The 12,577-nt window shown below is 39.7% G+C and overlaps 1 protein-coding gene across 1 annotated transcript; it reads right to left on the bottom strand.

Moving 5' to 3' along the window:
- Window positions 1-532: 532 nt before the first annotated feature.
- On the bottom strand, window positions 533-12,307 carry OTUD6B (OTU deubiquitinase 6B). Its single transcript, XM_040587263.1, has 7 exons — window positions 12,161-12,307; window positions 9,518-9,672; window positions 7,983-8,078; window positions 6,238-6,550; window positions 4,619-4,680; window positions 3,828-3,934; window positions 533-2,717 (listed from the first exon to the last, which is right to left on the bottom strand). Exons 1-7 carry the CDS (start codon window positions 12,252-12,254, stop codon window positions 2,633-2,635), a joined length of 912 nt encoding a protein of 303 aa, XP_040443197.1. The 5' UTR covers window positions 12,255-12,307; the 3' UTR covers window positions 533-2,632.
- Window positions 12,308-12,577: the final 270 nt, after the last annotated feature.

Raw genomic sequence — 12,577 nt, 5'->3', positions numbered from 1 at the left:
TCACTCCTCTCTCCTGCTGGCACAGATGTGCCATTTTTATTTTTTTCCCCTCCTTAATATGCTATCCCAGAGGCGCTACCGCTGTCGCTGATGGGCTCAGCCTTGGCCAGCAGCGGGTCGCGTCTCGCAGCCAGCTGGCTTTGGCTCTGTCGGACACAGGGGAGCTTCTGGCTACTTCTCACAGCAGCCACCTCTGTAGCCCCCGGCTACCAAAACCTTCCTGTGTAACCCTACTACAGCTCTGTTTCACTTGATCATTTTTATGTATGGAGCAGTTCAATAGATTTTCAAATACAGCTTTTCAGAATAGTTCAATTTTAATTGCTAAAACACAGAGGATAAATTTCGTTTAGAAACAACTCAATTTCATGAAGAGTAAAGCTTCGTCTGCTTGAATAGGAATAGTCAGTTGTTGGAGAATTCATACTACAGTAGGACCCACAAGCCATAAAATAAATAGGTAAACTTTTTGATAATAGGAATTCAGTAGGGAACAATCAAAGTACAAAATAGAAAATGACCACCACAAGACTTGCCACAAACTGATTTATTACTTTTTGGCCAGTCCCATACAGCAAGAGCAAAGATCTTTCACTCACTATATTAAAACATTATTTCGCTTTATACAAATTGTAAACATCTTCAACAGGACAAACTGTTGGTACAGGCATTCCACGGCTCTGGCATCTTTTCTCTGTCAGTTAATTGAATGAAAACCCAATAAAACAAAGAACTTTTTTCATGGGGTATCTAAAAAAATGCAGCATATGCATTTAAAATCACATCAGTTCTAAGCAAAACACAGAAGAGTATTCCTGATTGCTATTTTTATTGAAATTCATAGTGGTATTATGAATAGGAATATTTTTCCCATACTGCTGTAACCAATTTTTTGTTTAAAATTAGAAACATCATTTTATACATCAAGGTAGCAAACTAAATTGTACAGTAAAGCAGCTGCTATAAATACAGCTATATTTGCTATACTGTATCAGGTAAATAAGGACATAAAAACTCCCAATCCAGTTAATACTTTGTTTTCCTGGCAGGAACCAGTCTAAACAAGTCACAATTCAAGTTCTGCTTCTCCAAAACCCCTTGCTATAATTGTCTGATTTTTTCCTCTCCCTCTCTCTCAAAGTGCTTTAAAGCAGACAATCTGATCCATAAAGTGAACACTTATCTCCTCCTCAAGTAAGAGCAGATTGTTCTTTCTAATTTATAAGACCCAGGAACATCAATCTGCTGGCTAACTTTACTGAAGGACTACAAGATACGCACTGTTACTACTTACAATCCTCAAATCAGAGCAAAGGTGTTTAAACTCAATATGAACCACTTTTTTCCGACTCATCAAAACTATAATACAGACAATGGTCATGTTATTGACTAAGGCTTAAAAAAAAATAATTTAAAAATCACTTCTATTGTTAAAAAACAATTGCATTAGAACTTTGGTTTCAGTATACTTTTAATTTTGGAGTCACATTTACAGTGACTTAAAAGACAAAAATCTATGTTCCTAATGTAAAAAGTCAAGCCATATTAAAAAACCACACCTGTCAGGTCTCTGTGCATCATTAGAAGCAATGAATATTTCAATTTAAAGGTGATCTGCAGAAAAATTAAGTTCCTGACAAAACCCAAGGTGGTTATTTTTACACTTGAATGCAACCAGTTGTTTTAAGCATTATAAAATACCACATCTTTGATCACAAAGTGCTTAGATCAGCAGATCCATAAATGATGTGTTGAGTTTCACTACCTGAAGTGAGGACATTGAAGGGCTTTTTGTTTGTAAGATTTCTGTATCATCAAAATGCACAAATGAAAGATTATGAAGGATGAACAGCACAGTTAACTTGCATCAACATTATGATGTATAGTCATAAACAACAACGTTCTTCCTACAAATTCAGTACTAGAAAGAGCATCAAGATTCAGTTCCTGCTGTCAAATGGAAAAGAAAAAAAAAAAAAAAGTCCTCAAACCTTGCTAAAAATCTTAGATGAAAGTCTTTAAAAATAAAACACTGTGATTCCTTCAGCCGAGCAAGGTATCAAGATATTCTACTACGGGATTTGCCTCCAGCTCTTCTCTGCCCAAATGAAGAAAGGGATCCCTCCTAGAGCATTAAAGCTAGATCCTGACAGAACTAAAGAAACACTGCAGAGGATATTCTATCAATCAAAATAAACAATCATTTTAAATACCTTAACTCTTCCATGAGCATCAAAATCTGCCCAAAATGATGTAACAGGAACCTTCAAGTAACTGTAATTCTTCAGCAGAAATGCTGATTAACCAAAATATTTACTACTCTATCTTCACTGCAGCATGGGATGAAGGTCTATTGGGGAAAAAAAAAAAGTCTGACCAACATAGCCACCTTTTTAGAGAAGATCTTCTAAACATGCTTAATGCCAACAAGTTCAAAATACTGTTGTGTAGTTTTGGTTTGGTTTTGTTTTAAATTAAGAGCTGTTTTGGATTTATAGTGAAAACTTTTAAACTAAATTGAAAGGATTAAAAATGAAAAAAAAGCATAACTTTCCAGTCTGTCTGGAAATTGTCTGGTGCCCAACACATCAAGACACAGCTATTATCCATGTGGATTTATGACTTTTTTATGCTAGCTGCCATTTTCTGTGGCAGCATCTGTTAGAAGTTTTACAGAATTGTAATGTTCTCCTAATCCATAGGCATGTCTCATATACCTAAAAAAAGAAAAAGTTACAGAATTAGTGTTCAGTTTAACTAAAAGTATGTGTCATGACAAACATTAACAGCACTGGAAGACAGCTTAAATTAGAACAGAAAATACATTGGGGTGCATTAGGAGGAGGATGGCCAGCAGGTTGAGGGAGGTGATCCTCCCCCTCTGCTCTGCCTTGGTGAGGCCCCATCTGGAGTGCTGTGCCCAGTGCTGGGCTCCCCAGTTCAAGAGAGACAGGGAACTGCTGGGGAGGGCCCAGCAGAGGCCTACAAAGACAATTGACTGGACCATCTCCCTCATGCAAAAGGCTGAGACAACTGAGCCTGTTTAGCTTGGAGAAGAGAAGGCTGAGAGGGGACCTTATCGATGCACACAAGTATCTTAGGGGTGGGTGTCAAGAGGCCAGGGCCAGGCTCTTTTCAGTGGGACAGGACAAGGGGCAATGGGCACAATCTGCAACTCTGGAAGTTCCACCTGAATGTGAGCAAGAACTTCTTTACCTTGGGCATGATAGAGCTCTGGCAGAGGCTGCCCAGAGAGGCTGTGGAGTCTCCTTCTCTGGAGACATTCAAAACCCACCTGGATGTGACTCTGTACAACCTGCTCTAGGAGAACCTGCTTTAGCAGGGCGTTGGACTAGCTGATGTCCAGAGGCCCCTTCCACCCCTGACCGTTCTGTGATTCTCTGATTAAATAACAGAGTACTAATAACGACAGCTTTTAAATTCTGGTGACTTCCAGGCACAGACTGACATAAACTTGTAAGAGGAAAAAGTTTCCTGCCGCACCTTATATGAATTTCACTATTATTTTGTAATTATCTAACAGGTAAAATGATCTTGTAGCATTCTATAATGCAGTGACTGAACCACACTTCAGACTGACTGTCAGCATTTTAAGAACTGTAATTACAATATCTTTAAACTAAGTGTGTTAACCACAAACATAAATTCTGACCTGCAAGATCTTCATTCAAGAAATGCTTAAATGTCAGATAAACAACAGAAAATGAAAGAGCAGGTGAATCGAAAAAGAAAGAGGGAGAATCAAAGCTGAGCCCTCTGATATAGAAGTGCACTGATTTGAAGAAGGGATAAAATTACATACTTACACAAGTATTATTGGTTTGCCTGAATATTCTTCACCAACGATAATGGGAGGGGAATCCATCTGCACTACTTCAATAGGTGTTTGCAAAATGTGAGACAAAGCCCTTAGCTTTAAGGTATAAAAACAATACAATGATATCATTAAATCCAATGCAGGGGAAGAGAAGAAGACATGGCATTTAGTTTTAGCGGACATCAGTTCAGACATCACATTTCAAATACTGTCAGAAAATAAACTTTAATAAAATAATCAAAATTATTTAAATGTTTTAAACTTTAATTGAAAACAGGTTGTCTTAAATTAATCACTAATTTGGTGATACAACACAGGTAACATTGAGCTAGCTTCAGTAATTTGGTAACTACTTTTTCATAAAACAATAAATAAGACAAAGTAAATACTTATTTTCTCAAACTCAAGTTCTGGTTTACATTACAAAAATCTAACATTGCTCTGCTCTAGTCAGCTTTGCTACCACCTTAGTTTGCATAATAAAATGCTTTCTCCTTAGAAAGTCTTCTTCCGCTCGTATTATCAGTCTTTCTAATGATATTTAAAACTACTGAATTCATTAACTTATGTGTCATCAAATACATCAGAACAGTGGTGCACCATCACAAAAGCTACCAATTCGGGAACACAATTTATAACCGTAGAGGAAAGTTCTTGATAAACTATTTATGACTACATTCTCTTATGCCTTTAGGTATTCTTTCTTAAGAAGCCCTTTTTTGAAGGCATATCCACCCACTTTGGAATTTCATAAATAAAAATTATCAGTGCAATACTTGCCTCCAGCTGACCACCCCATGCAGCTGTATTTGCTATATCATCACAGTACTTTTCAAATTCCTCTGTGGGAAAAGAAAAGACAATTTTTATTACTTATCTTATTTGAGAACAAGCAACTGAGGAAAAATATTGGTCGTACAATGAAGAACTAGAACCTGAAAAGTCCAAACACACCATACAAAAAACCATGTATGTCCACTGAAGAGAAGGAAAGCTACAGAAAAACACCAGAGGCCCCAGAAAAACCACCCCATGACTGTTTTAGAAGGAAAAATTAAGACAGCAGACAGGAATAAAAACAGGTATGGGAATAAAAAAAGTACAGGTTTAAAATATAAACTTTTTCTTTAGGGAACTGTTGACAAGAAGCATGAAATTGCAGTTTTCTTCCTGTTAGATATCAGAAAGTATTTTCTACAGTCTCAAAACAACAATGTGATAGCAAGTGGTATGCTTCGTTCTTACATTAGTTAGGTGTCAGGTATGTTTTTAAAATCTTATGACTGTAGGAAGTTCAATGGTTTGGTTTGGATTTTGGGTTGTTTTTTTTTCTAATTTCCATATTAGCTAACTTGTTTTTAACCTCAGAAGTATTTATTCCCAATAGTTCCTTTTGTTAAGAGCTAAATAAGCCTTTTGGAGATCATGTTCTACAGAAACCAAGCTTTTCAAAATATAAATTGCAACCCTTCAGGCTTCTGAAACCCATAAATTGTTTTTGATAAAGACAAAATGGATTTTCTGAAGACTGCTCAGAACTGTTCTTCATACGTTCCCCTTATAACAGACTTAAGAGACATAAGAAAACCACAGCTCCCTGCTGCTCTGCAGAACTTCATTCAGTCTTCTCTTGGGGCACATTTTTCCTTTTGCAATTATCTCTGCCAACATGGGAAAGATACTTTCTACTTCATAAAAGCCCCCAGTCACCAAATGAAATCTACAGCAATAACTATTAAATGAATGTAGCAGTAGACTAAAAAAAATTATAGTGTTCCAGACATGCAGTAAGAAATGAATAAACCGTGTATTGCTCAAATAAGTACATAAATTCCATTTAACTGCATTTACTCAGCCACTCATTGCTCACACTGAACGCCTTTGTATTTTTTAGTTTAGTCTGCTTTTAAGGAAGAGCTCCAAAAGACCTAGCATAAATAGTGAAAATAAAGGGTAGAATAAGAAAAAGTGTATGTGCAAGCTATTATAAATAATTTGCTTGAATTTCACACTCTAAGTTTTCCTATGTAAATTGAAAACACCAATATAAAAGTTGACAGAAAATCACCACTAACCTGGTAGAGAAACTGTTTACAATACAACTTAAATCACATCCCAGAACATGATTACCAAGTTCTGATTTTTATTTTTTTTTTGGGGGGGGGGGGGGGGGGGGGGGGAATAATGTTTGCTAGATTACTTAAAAAAAATAAAATTACAGAGATTGAAGTGTACCAGGTTTCATAGCAGATCATAATTCTGTGTTCCACAGAACACAACCAAATCAAAGTTCAGGAACAAACTTCGTAATGAATTAGTCCCAACTGAGCTGTAACTGAGAACAAGATATCAGAGACAGTTGTAACATTTTTTAAAATCTCCTATACCACAAGTCTTACCTCTGCTATACATGTCTCCGGTACTAGGGTTTGTAAGAAATGGCAGGAAGTCATCAAAGTGACTTTGCATATACTTTGCTGTTTGGCTCCTCAGAGTTGCAACAGTCCAGGAATTCTGGTGATCCTTGAGCTGATCTTCAATAGCTCTGTACATGCAATGGCCATCTGAAGGGATCTGTTTGATTTCTAAGTGCCTTGCTGCCAATAGGGAGGCAAGTTTCTGACTTTCAAGATGTCTAGCACCCGTTAAATTTTCTATCTCAGCTTCAGCTATCCTTTCTTCTCTTTCTTTCTCCAAGGCAGCTTTTTTTTCCTTAGATTAAAAACACATTAAAATTATATCAAATGTTAAAATTTAAAAGATGCCTGTAGAGTTCTTGACTCAGTGCTTGCTTTCAACTCTTCAAACGTCTTCTCAGTACATTTGTATCTGAGAAATGTTCTCCCAAATCAGTACCACCAAATCTTAGAGATCTCCTAAATCCAAACTTTAGCAAATGGTAAGTGACCGATAGATCCTAACTGCCTCTTACGCTACACCCAAATGTATGTGACAGGAGAAATCTTAAATATATCAACATGCAAAATAACATTTTTTACAACACCCATAAAATCAGTTATGATAGTAATTTCTTCAGGATCACCTATTTCACCATATTGTCAAACAACTTAAATATGGGAATTCTAATTCAACATCAGAAAATATTGCTCTTTCATAACAAGCATGAGATCTACCACTTGCGCATATGATTGCATAATGGATCTCATGTCGTGAAACTGAAACTCCCTAGGGCTAGGTACTATACATCATAAAAGACTGCTCCTAACATAAAGGACGGATAAGAATGCATACAGAGAATACTAGAGGGGATGTAATAATAAATAACATAAAAATTAGTTTAGTAGAATGCTTCTTAAGTTTATGCTTAAGTTAACAGGGGAATAAGAGTCAAAGTAAATGAGTAAATAAAAAAAGCAGCAGTACAGAGAATGATCTTTTTACTTTCACACTTAAACTCACCACAAATCAAGACCAGACTGGCTTAGGCAACCACAATATAGGAAAACTACACTACAGAGTTTCTAGTTTGCCTAGACAGGATGCGGTGAATTAAGACCATCCTTTTATCATGTTTGTTACAAGGCAGCTCTGCAGCAGTGACCATGTAACAGTGGATGAATTCTGCAATAAAGCAGTGCTCCTCTGGCCCTGCATCAACATTCAGGCAGGTACAATGAGAACGTTAATCCATCAAAATTTAACATCTGAAGGTTAACAAGAGTTAATCCTAATGGCCTGGACACCATAAGTGTTTCTTAAAAATTCAAAAATTTACAAGAATTTCAGTATTCATGTTCTTTGGTTAAATGTGTAAAGTTCTACTACTTGCATATTTTCCATGTATTTTACATTATTTTCATTCAATTACCTTACTTTTATTAATATTTTCAGTTAAATTCTTTTAAAATCATTGCTTTACATCATTTCTGGCTCCCATCTCCTGACCTATTCTGATTCCCAGCTCATGGCTGAGGGTAAAAAAGTACAACTATTTATAAAATGCTTACATATCTCTAGGTAGCAGCTTTACAGATTGTCAAAGCACCCAGTAGGTACAGCATCAATACTGAATTAGCCAGGTAATGCCCCCTGCAAAATTGTTTAACTTTAGTTATTACAGTTCAGTTTAAGTGACTATAACTTCAATAAAATATTTATAAAATTTTTAAATGTAAAGTCATACCCGCCTCTTCTGTGCTTTTGATATTCGAGGATGCTGAACCTGTTGCTCTACTCCTTCAAGCTCTAAATTTGCAACACCATCAGCTATAGAATCTGTCTAAAAAGAAAAAAGTTAAATGTTCTTATTAGTATAAATTATAACAGAGATGTGCATCTCCTGAAACGATTTTAAATTGTGTTCCTAGGTAATTCCAGGGTATATTTGTGGTTTAACCACAAAGATCAGTGTGTATCATAGAACCTATCAAAGCCAAGTGTGAAGAATTTCACATCCCAATCCACTGTCATGAGTTACTTTTTCTGTAGTGTCCACAGAGACAGTTACGAACCGTGTATCTCAAATTTAATCCCTATGTTCTCTTACAAGCTTCCATACTCAAGCATGAACACTGCTCACTGGCTGAAAGGGAAAGTTTTCCTCACTATACCAGTTGTTGACCAAGGTACCCAAACAGCCACTATCAAGTTCTGTGACAATTAAAGCAGGAGAAGGCTCTAAAGCATAACCAGCAGTTGGAAAAGACAGGGAGTTGACATATCTCAAGAAAAGTGACAAAGCTAATGCCATTAACAGTATGAACTAGATGCCACCCTTGGAATCATGAGTGTGTTTCAATTTGAATAAAAAGTTTGCGAAGTGAAAGACACCAGACATCTCAAAACAAATTCCTCTCAGGCAAAGTTACATCCAGGGCAAGCATTTTACCTTGAAAGATCCTCCGCTGTAATGTTTCAACAGCTCTTTTAGCAACATAAAACAAACTCTTAAAACTAATCTAAGATACAAGTAAACTGGAGCACTACGTTTAAGGCTTACACACTATCTGCTTAAGCATCTGATTAAAAACTTATTACAGAAGATTGTTACAGGGTTGTAACTCTCACAACTGAAAACTTTTTCCACAAGGATTCTCAGCAGATGCTTCTCAGACAAGTCTATTTCCCTAAAAGCCATTCAGAAATGTTTTCACTCATTTTCAAACAAAAATACATTCACTTAACTCTTTGTTTAGCTACTTACGGGAAAACACATAGTCCAGAAAACATCAGGCAGACAGGTTTTTGTTTGTTTCTTTACAAGATTTAAACAGCCAAAAGACATATACTGTCAGGAGATGTATGAGCATGGAGCATTAGCATCATTCACAGCTAACTGTACTGCACCAATTTAGCCACAAGCTCTATTCCCATTTAGATTAGGGAAAATATATGAACAGGCCTGGTCACACAAAGAGTCATTAAGTGACAATATAACAGGAACTTAGAAAAAGATTAAGACAACTGAGCTATTAACATAGCCTTAAGAGCTAAACAAAAAAAAGCTGGACAACAAAAAAATCCATGTTGTTAAATGCCCCTTCTAGCAATGCTCACCCACTGCAACAGCTGAATCTTTCCAAAGATTAAAAAAGTTACTAATACTGTAAAGAAAATGAGAAATACTTTGAAGTGTTACTTCATTACAATTTTTAAAAATTAAAGAAGCCCTAACACAAATTGTATCTGTACAACTTCAGCTAAAGTTAAGGCACTTACCTTATTCTGCTCAGGTGACACTTCCTTTAGCTGCTTTAATTCCCCCTTATGCTTCTGTTCAAGTTCTGCCTCTAGTTTGGCAACTTCATCAGCCAGCTGTTTTCGTCTCTTTTTATCATTCTTGGGAACAGCATTTTTCATGCCTTGAATTTTTGCTGTTAGAGAAGCAGTGTAATAAAACATGACCTCTAAATACAGATACTCCACAGTCATTGCAGAAAAAAGAACTGGAAGTCGTGCAGAGAAAAAAAATTACAAGTATCAACATATCTGTATGTTTTAACGGTTTAACGGAGACTGCCTGTTATAGTCATCACATTTTAAAGCACCTATATTTTTCTTAAAAGATACAAATGTTATATGTGAAGAAAAGAAAAACTTGTGCCAGGTCACTATTATAAATACTTAAGAACTTCATTGATGCAGCAGACCTCAGCCTGTTGTCTTCAAAAAGACTGATTAAGCATTGAGATCTCAAATCCTGTCACAGGAAAGCTGTGTAAATTCTTAATCACACAAGCAGCAGATTAAAAGTAAAAACAGAGGTTACCCGTCCTTAAAATAAAATTTCTAAAAGTAAAATGTGTATTCAAGAAGAAAAAAACCCACCCCCACCTTGCTTGAATTCTGTAAGTATTTTTAGGCTGTAAGTCAAGGCTCCGTTTCTCAAATCATAGAATAGTTTGGTTAGAAGAGGTCTGGAGGTCGTCCAGTTCAACCTCCTGCTCAAAGCATGGCTGAATTCAAAGTCACACCACGTTACTACATTAATTCAGATTGACTTGGAGTTTAGTCCGATGACTGTGCAAAGTCTCCATGGATGGACATTCTATAACCTTTCCAGGCAGTTTTTTCCCAATGTTTAACCATTCTTGTTATGAAAATATTTTCCCTTTTTCCTCCCGTGAGGGTATTTCTTGTTACCACTTTCAGCAGTTGTCTCTAGTCCATTCTCAACACTCTACTTTGAAGAATCTGGCTCCATCCATTATGCAGCGGAAACTACAACCAGATCCTTCACACTCTCCTCTTCTCCAGACTGAAGAAGCACAGCTTCCACAGCCTGTGCTCTTACATGACCACTCCCTGTTAGCTCTCATCACTTCTGTATTCACTGTTTTAGAGTTACAGCACCAATTATTTAACACCCTGCTCGCTATTCATCACCTGTACATTTTCTTGTCCTTTACCCTTGACTGACACAATTGAGCTGAAGATGATGGCAATAATGAAACTATTCAAGAGATGGCAGCAAGAATGCTCATAATGAAAATTTTCTGCTAAGCATTCAATATCACAGATGAAGCAGCTGAGTTTAACAGACAGAAAAGCAGTTTTATTGATAAAAATCAACATAATGGGGGAGAAGGAAATATAGGACTTAAGAGGCACACACAAATCCACCATGAGAGTATATGGACACAAGGATCATCAGCTGGAGGAGATGCTGGATTTTCAGAGGCTGTGATTAACCTTATGAACAAACTATTTTGCTATCTGTCAAACAGTTAATTATCGCACTTACCAGGAATATATTTTTTCAAGTAGGAAAACATGTGCCTATAGGTCACCTGCCTCTCCTAACTGAGAAGACTGGGGTTCTGTCTTCTGTGTACCCCTCCCACCTTTAGGTAGCAGGGCACTAAAATTGGATACCTCCCTATCACCTTCTCTAGGCGGAAAACCCCTCTGTTCCTCAGCCTCTCTCAATCAACCGGCCATGTGCTCCAGCCACCTAACCACAATGCTTGATCCTATCTCTCTTCTAAATTTCAACCAAATTTGAGGGAGGAAAAGGCATCTCAGAATAGTAAGTTCCTATAGACTGAATGACACCATGCAGCCCAATCATGTCTTCCCTTCTTTAACCTAGCAGATAAAAGGCTGCAGATGGGCCTATTTCATTACATACCAAAAGAGCAGAACAAGGAAAAGGCTGTATATGAGCAACAAGAAAGGCTTAACAAAAAGGTTATTATCAACCATAAAACTCCACTCAACAGAATCCAGCTAACAAAATTAGTCAATTATATTCATCTACGTTGACAGGGTGGTAAAATGTGGCTCGTGAACAGTTCACACGGAGTACTGTAAGACCACACGGGTCTCCTACAGGTACATTACTGCGGCTGGGCTGCACATGGAAGCTCATTCCAGATCAGTTGCACTGGGAATGAAGGTAGCTGCCTGGGCGGCGAGGTCCCTCACGCAGGCTTTTCAACCTAATACGCCTTACAAAAACACACCTTCTGTAACTTAAAAGCAATGCAGCAAAGCGTTAACATCACGTTAACAGTCCAGCGTTCCGTTACGGCTCTCCGCCAGGGAAGCCCGCAGCCCGCCTGCAGGACAAGACCCCCTCCCATCCGCACAGCACGGCCTGGGCACCTCCGCCCCGGTTCCGGTACCGACGCCCCCTTCCTCCGCATGGACCCCCCTCCCTCCAAGTCCGGCGGTGCCGAGCGCGCACATACACACACACACCCCCGCTGCCGAGCGCGGCTGCCCGCCTCGCCCCCGCAGAGCGGCCCGCAGGAGAAGGCCGAGAGCCGGGCCCGCCCCGCTCCCCCCTCGGCGGGGCGGCCTGAGGGAGCCGCTCTCCCCCCGCCCGAGCCCCCTCCGCCGGGCCGCGGCGCCCCTCACCCTGCAGCTCCCGCTTCTCCTTGCGCTGCCGCTTCACCAGCTGCTGCAGCGGCCCGCCGGCCGCCGCCTCCTCCTCCGCCCCCCAGCCCTCCATGGGCGCCCGGAGGCCCGCGGCGGCGGCGCGCGTGACCCCCAACCCCGGCGCGAGGCGGGAGCTCGCCGCGCTTCCGGCAGCACCGGCCCCCGGCCCCGCCCCCCGCCCGCGGTGCCTCGGCCGCCGCCTCGGGCGGGAGCGGGGCAGGAGCGGAGTGGGGCGGGCGGCCCGGGGCGGCGCTCCCGCGGCCTCCCCTGCCCGTGCGGGTTGCTCCGTGCGCTGCCCGCCGCCTTGCCGGACCGGCAGGTCGCCGTGTCGCCGCCGCCCCGCTCTGCAAGGGCCGCGCCGTACGCCCGGCCGGCGGGAATAGGCGGCCTCTACCG

Source organism: Falco naumanni, chromosome 3, assembly GCF_017639655.2.
Source record: "Falco naumanni isolate bFalNau1 chromosome 3, bFalNau1.pat, whole genome shotgun sequence".
NCBI lineage: Eukaryota > Metazoa > Chordata > Aves > Falconiformes > Falconidae > Falco > Falco naumanni.
This window is presented reverse-complemented; position numbering and strand designations above follow the sequence as displayed.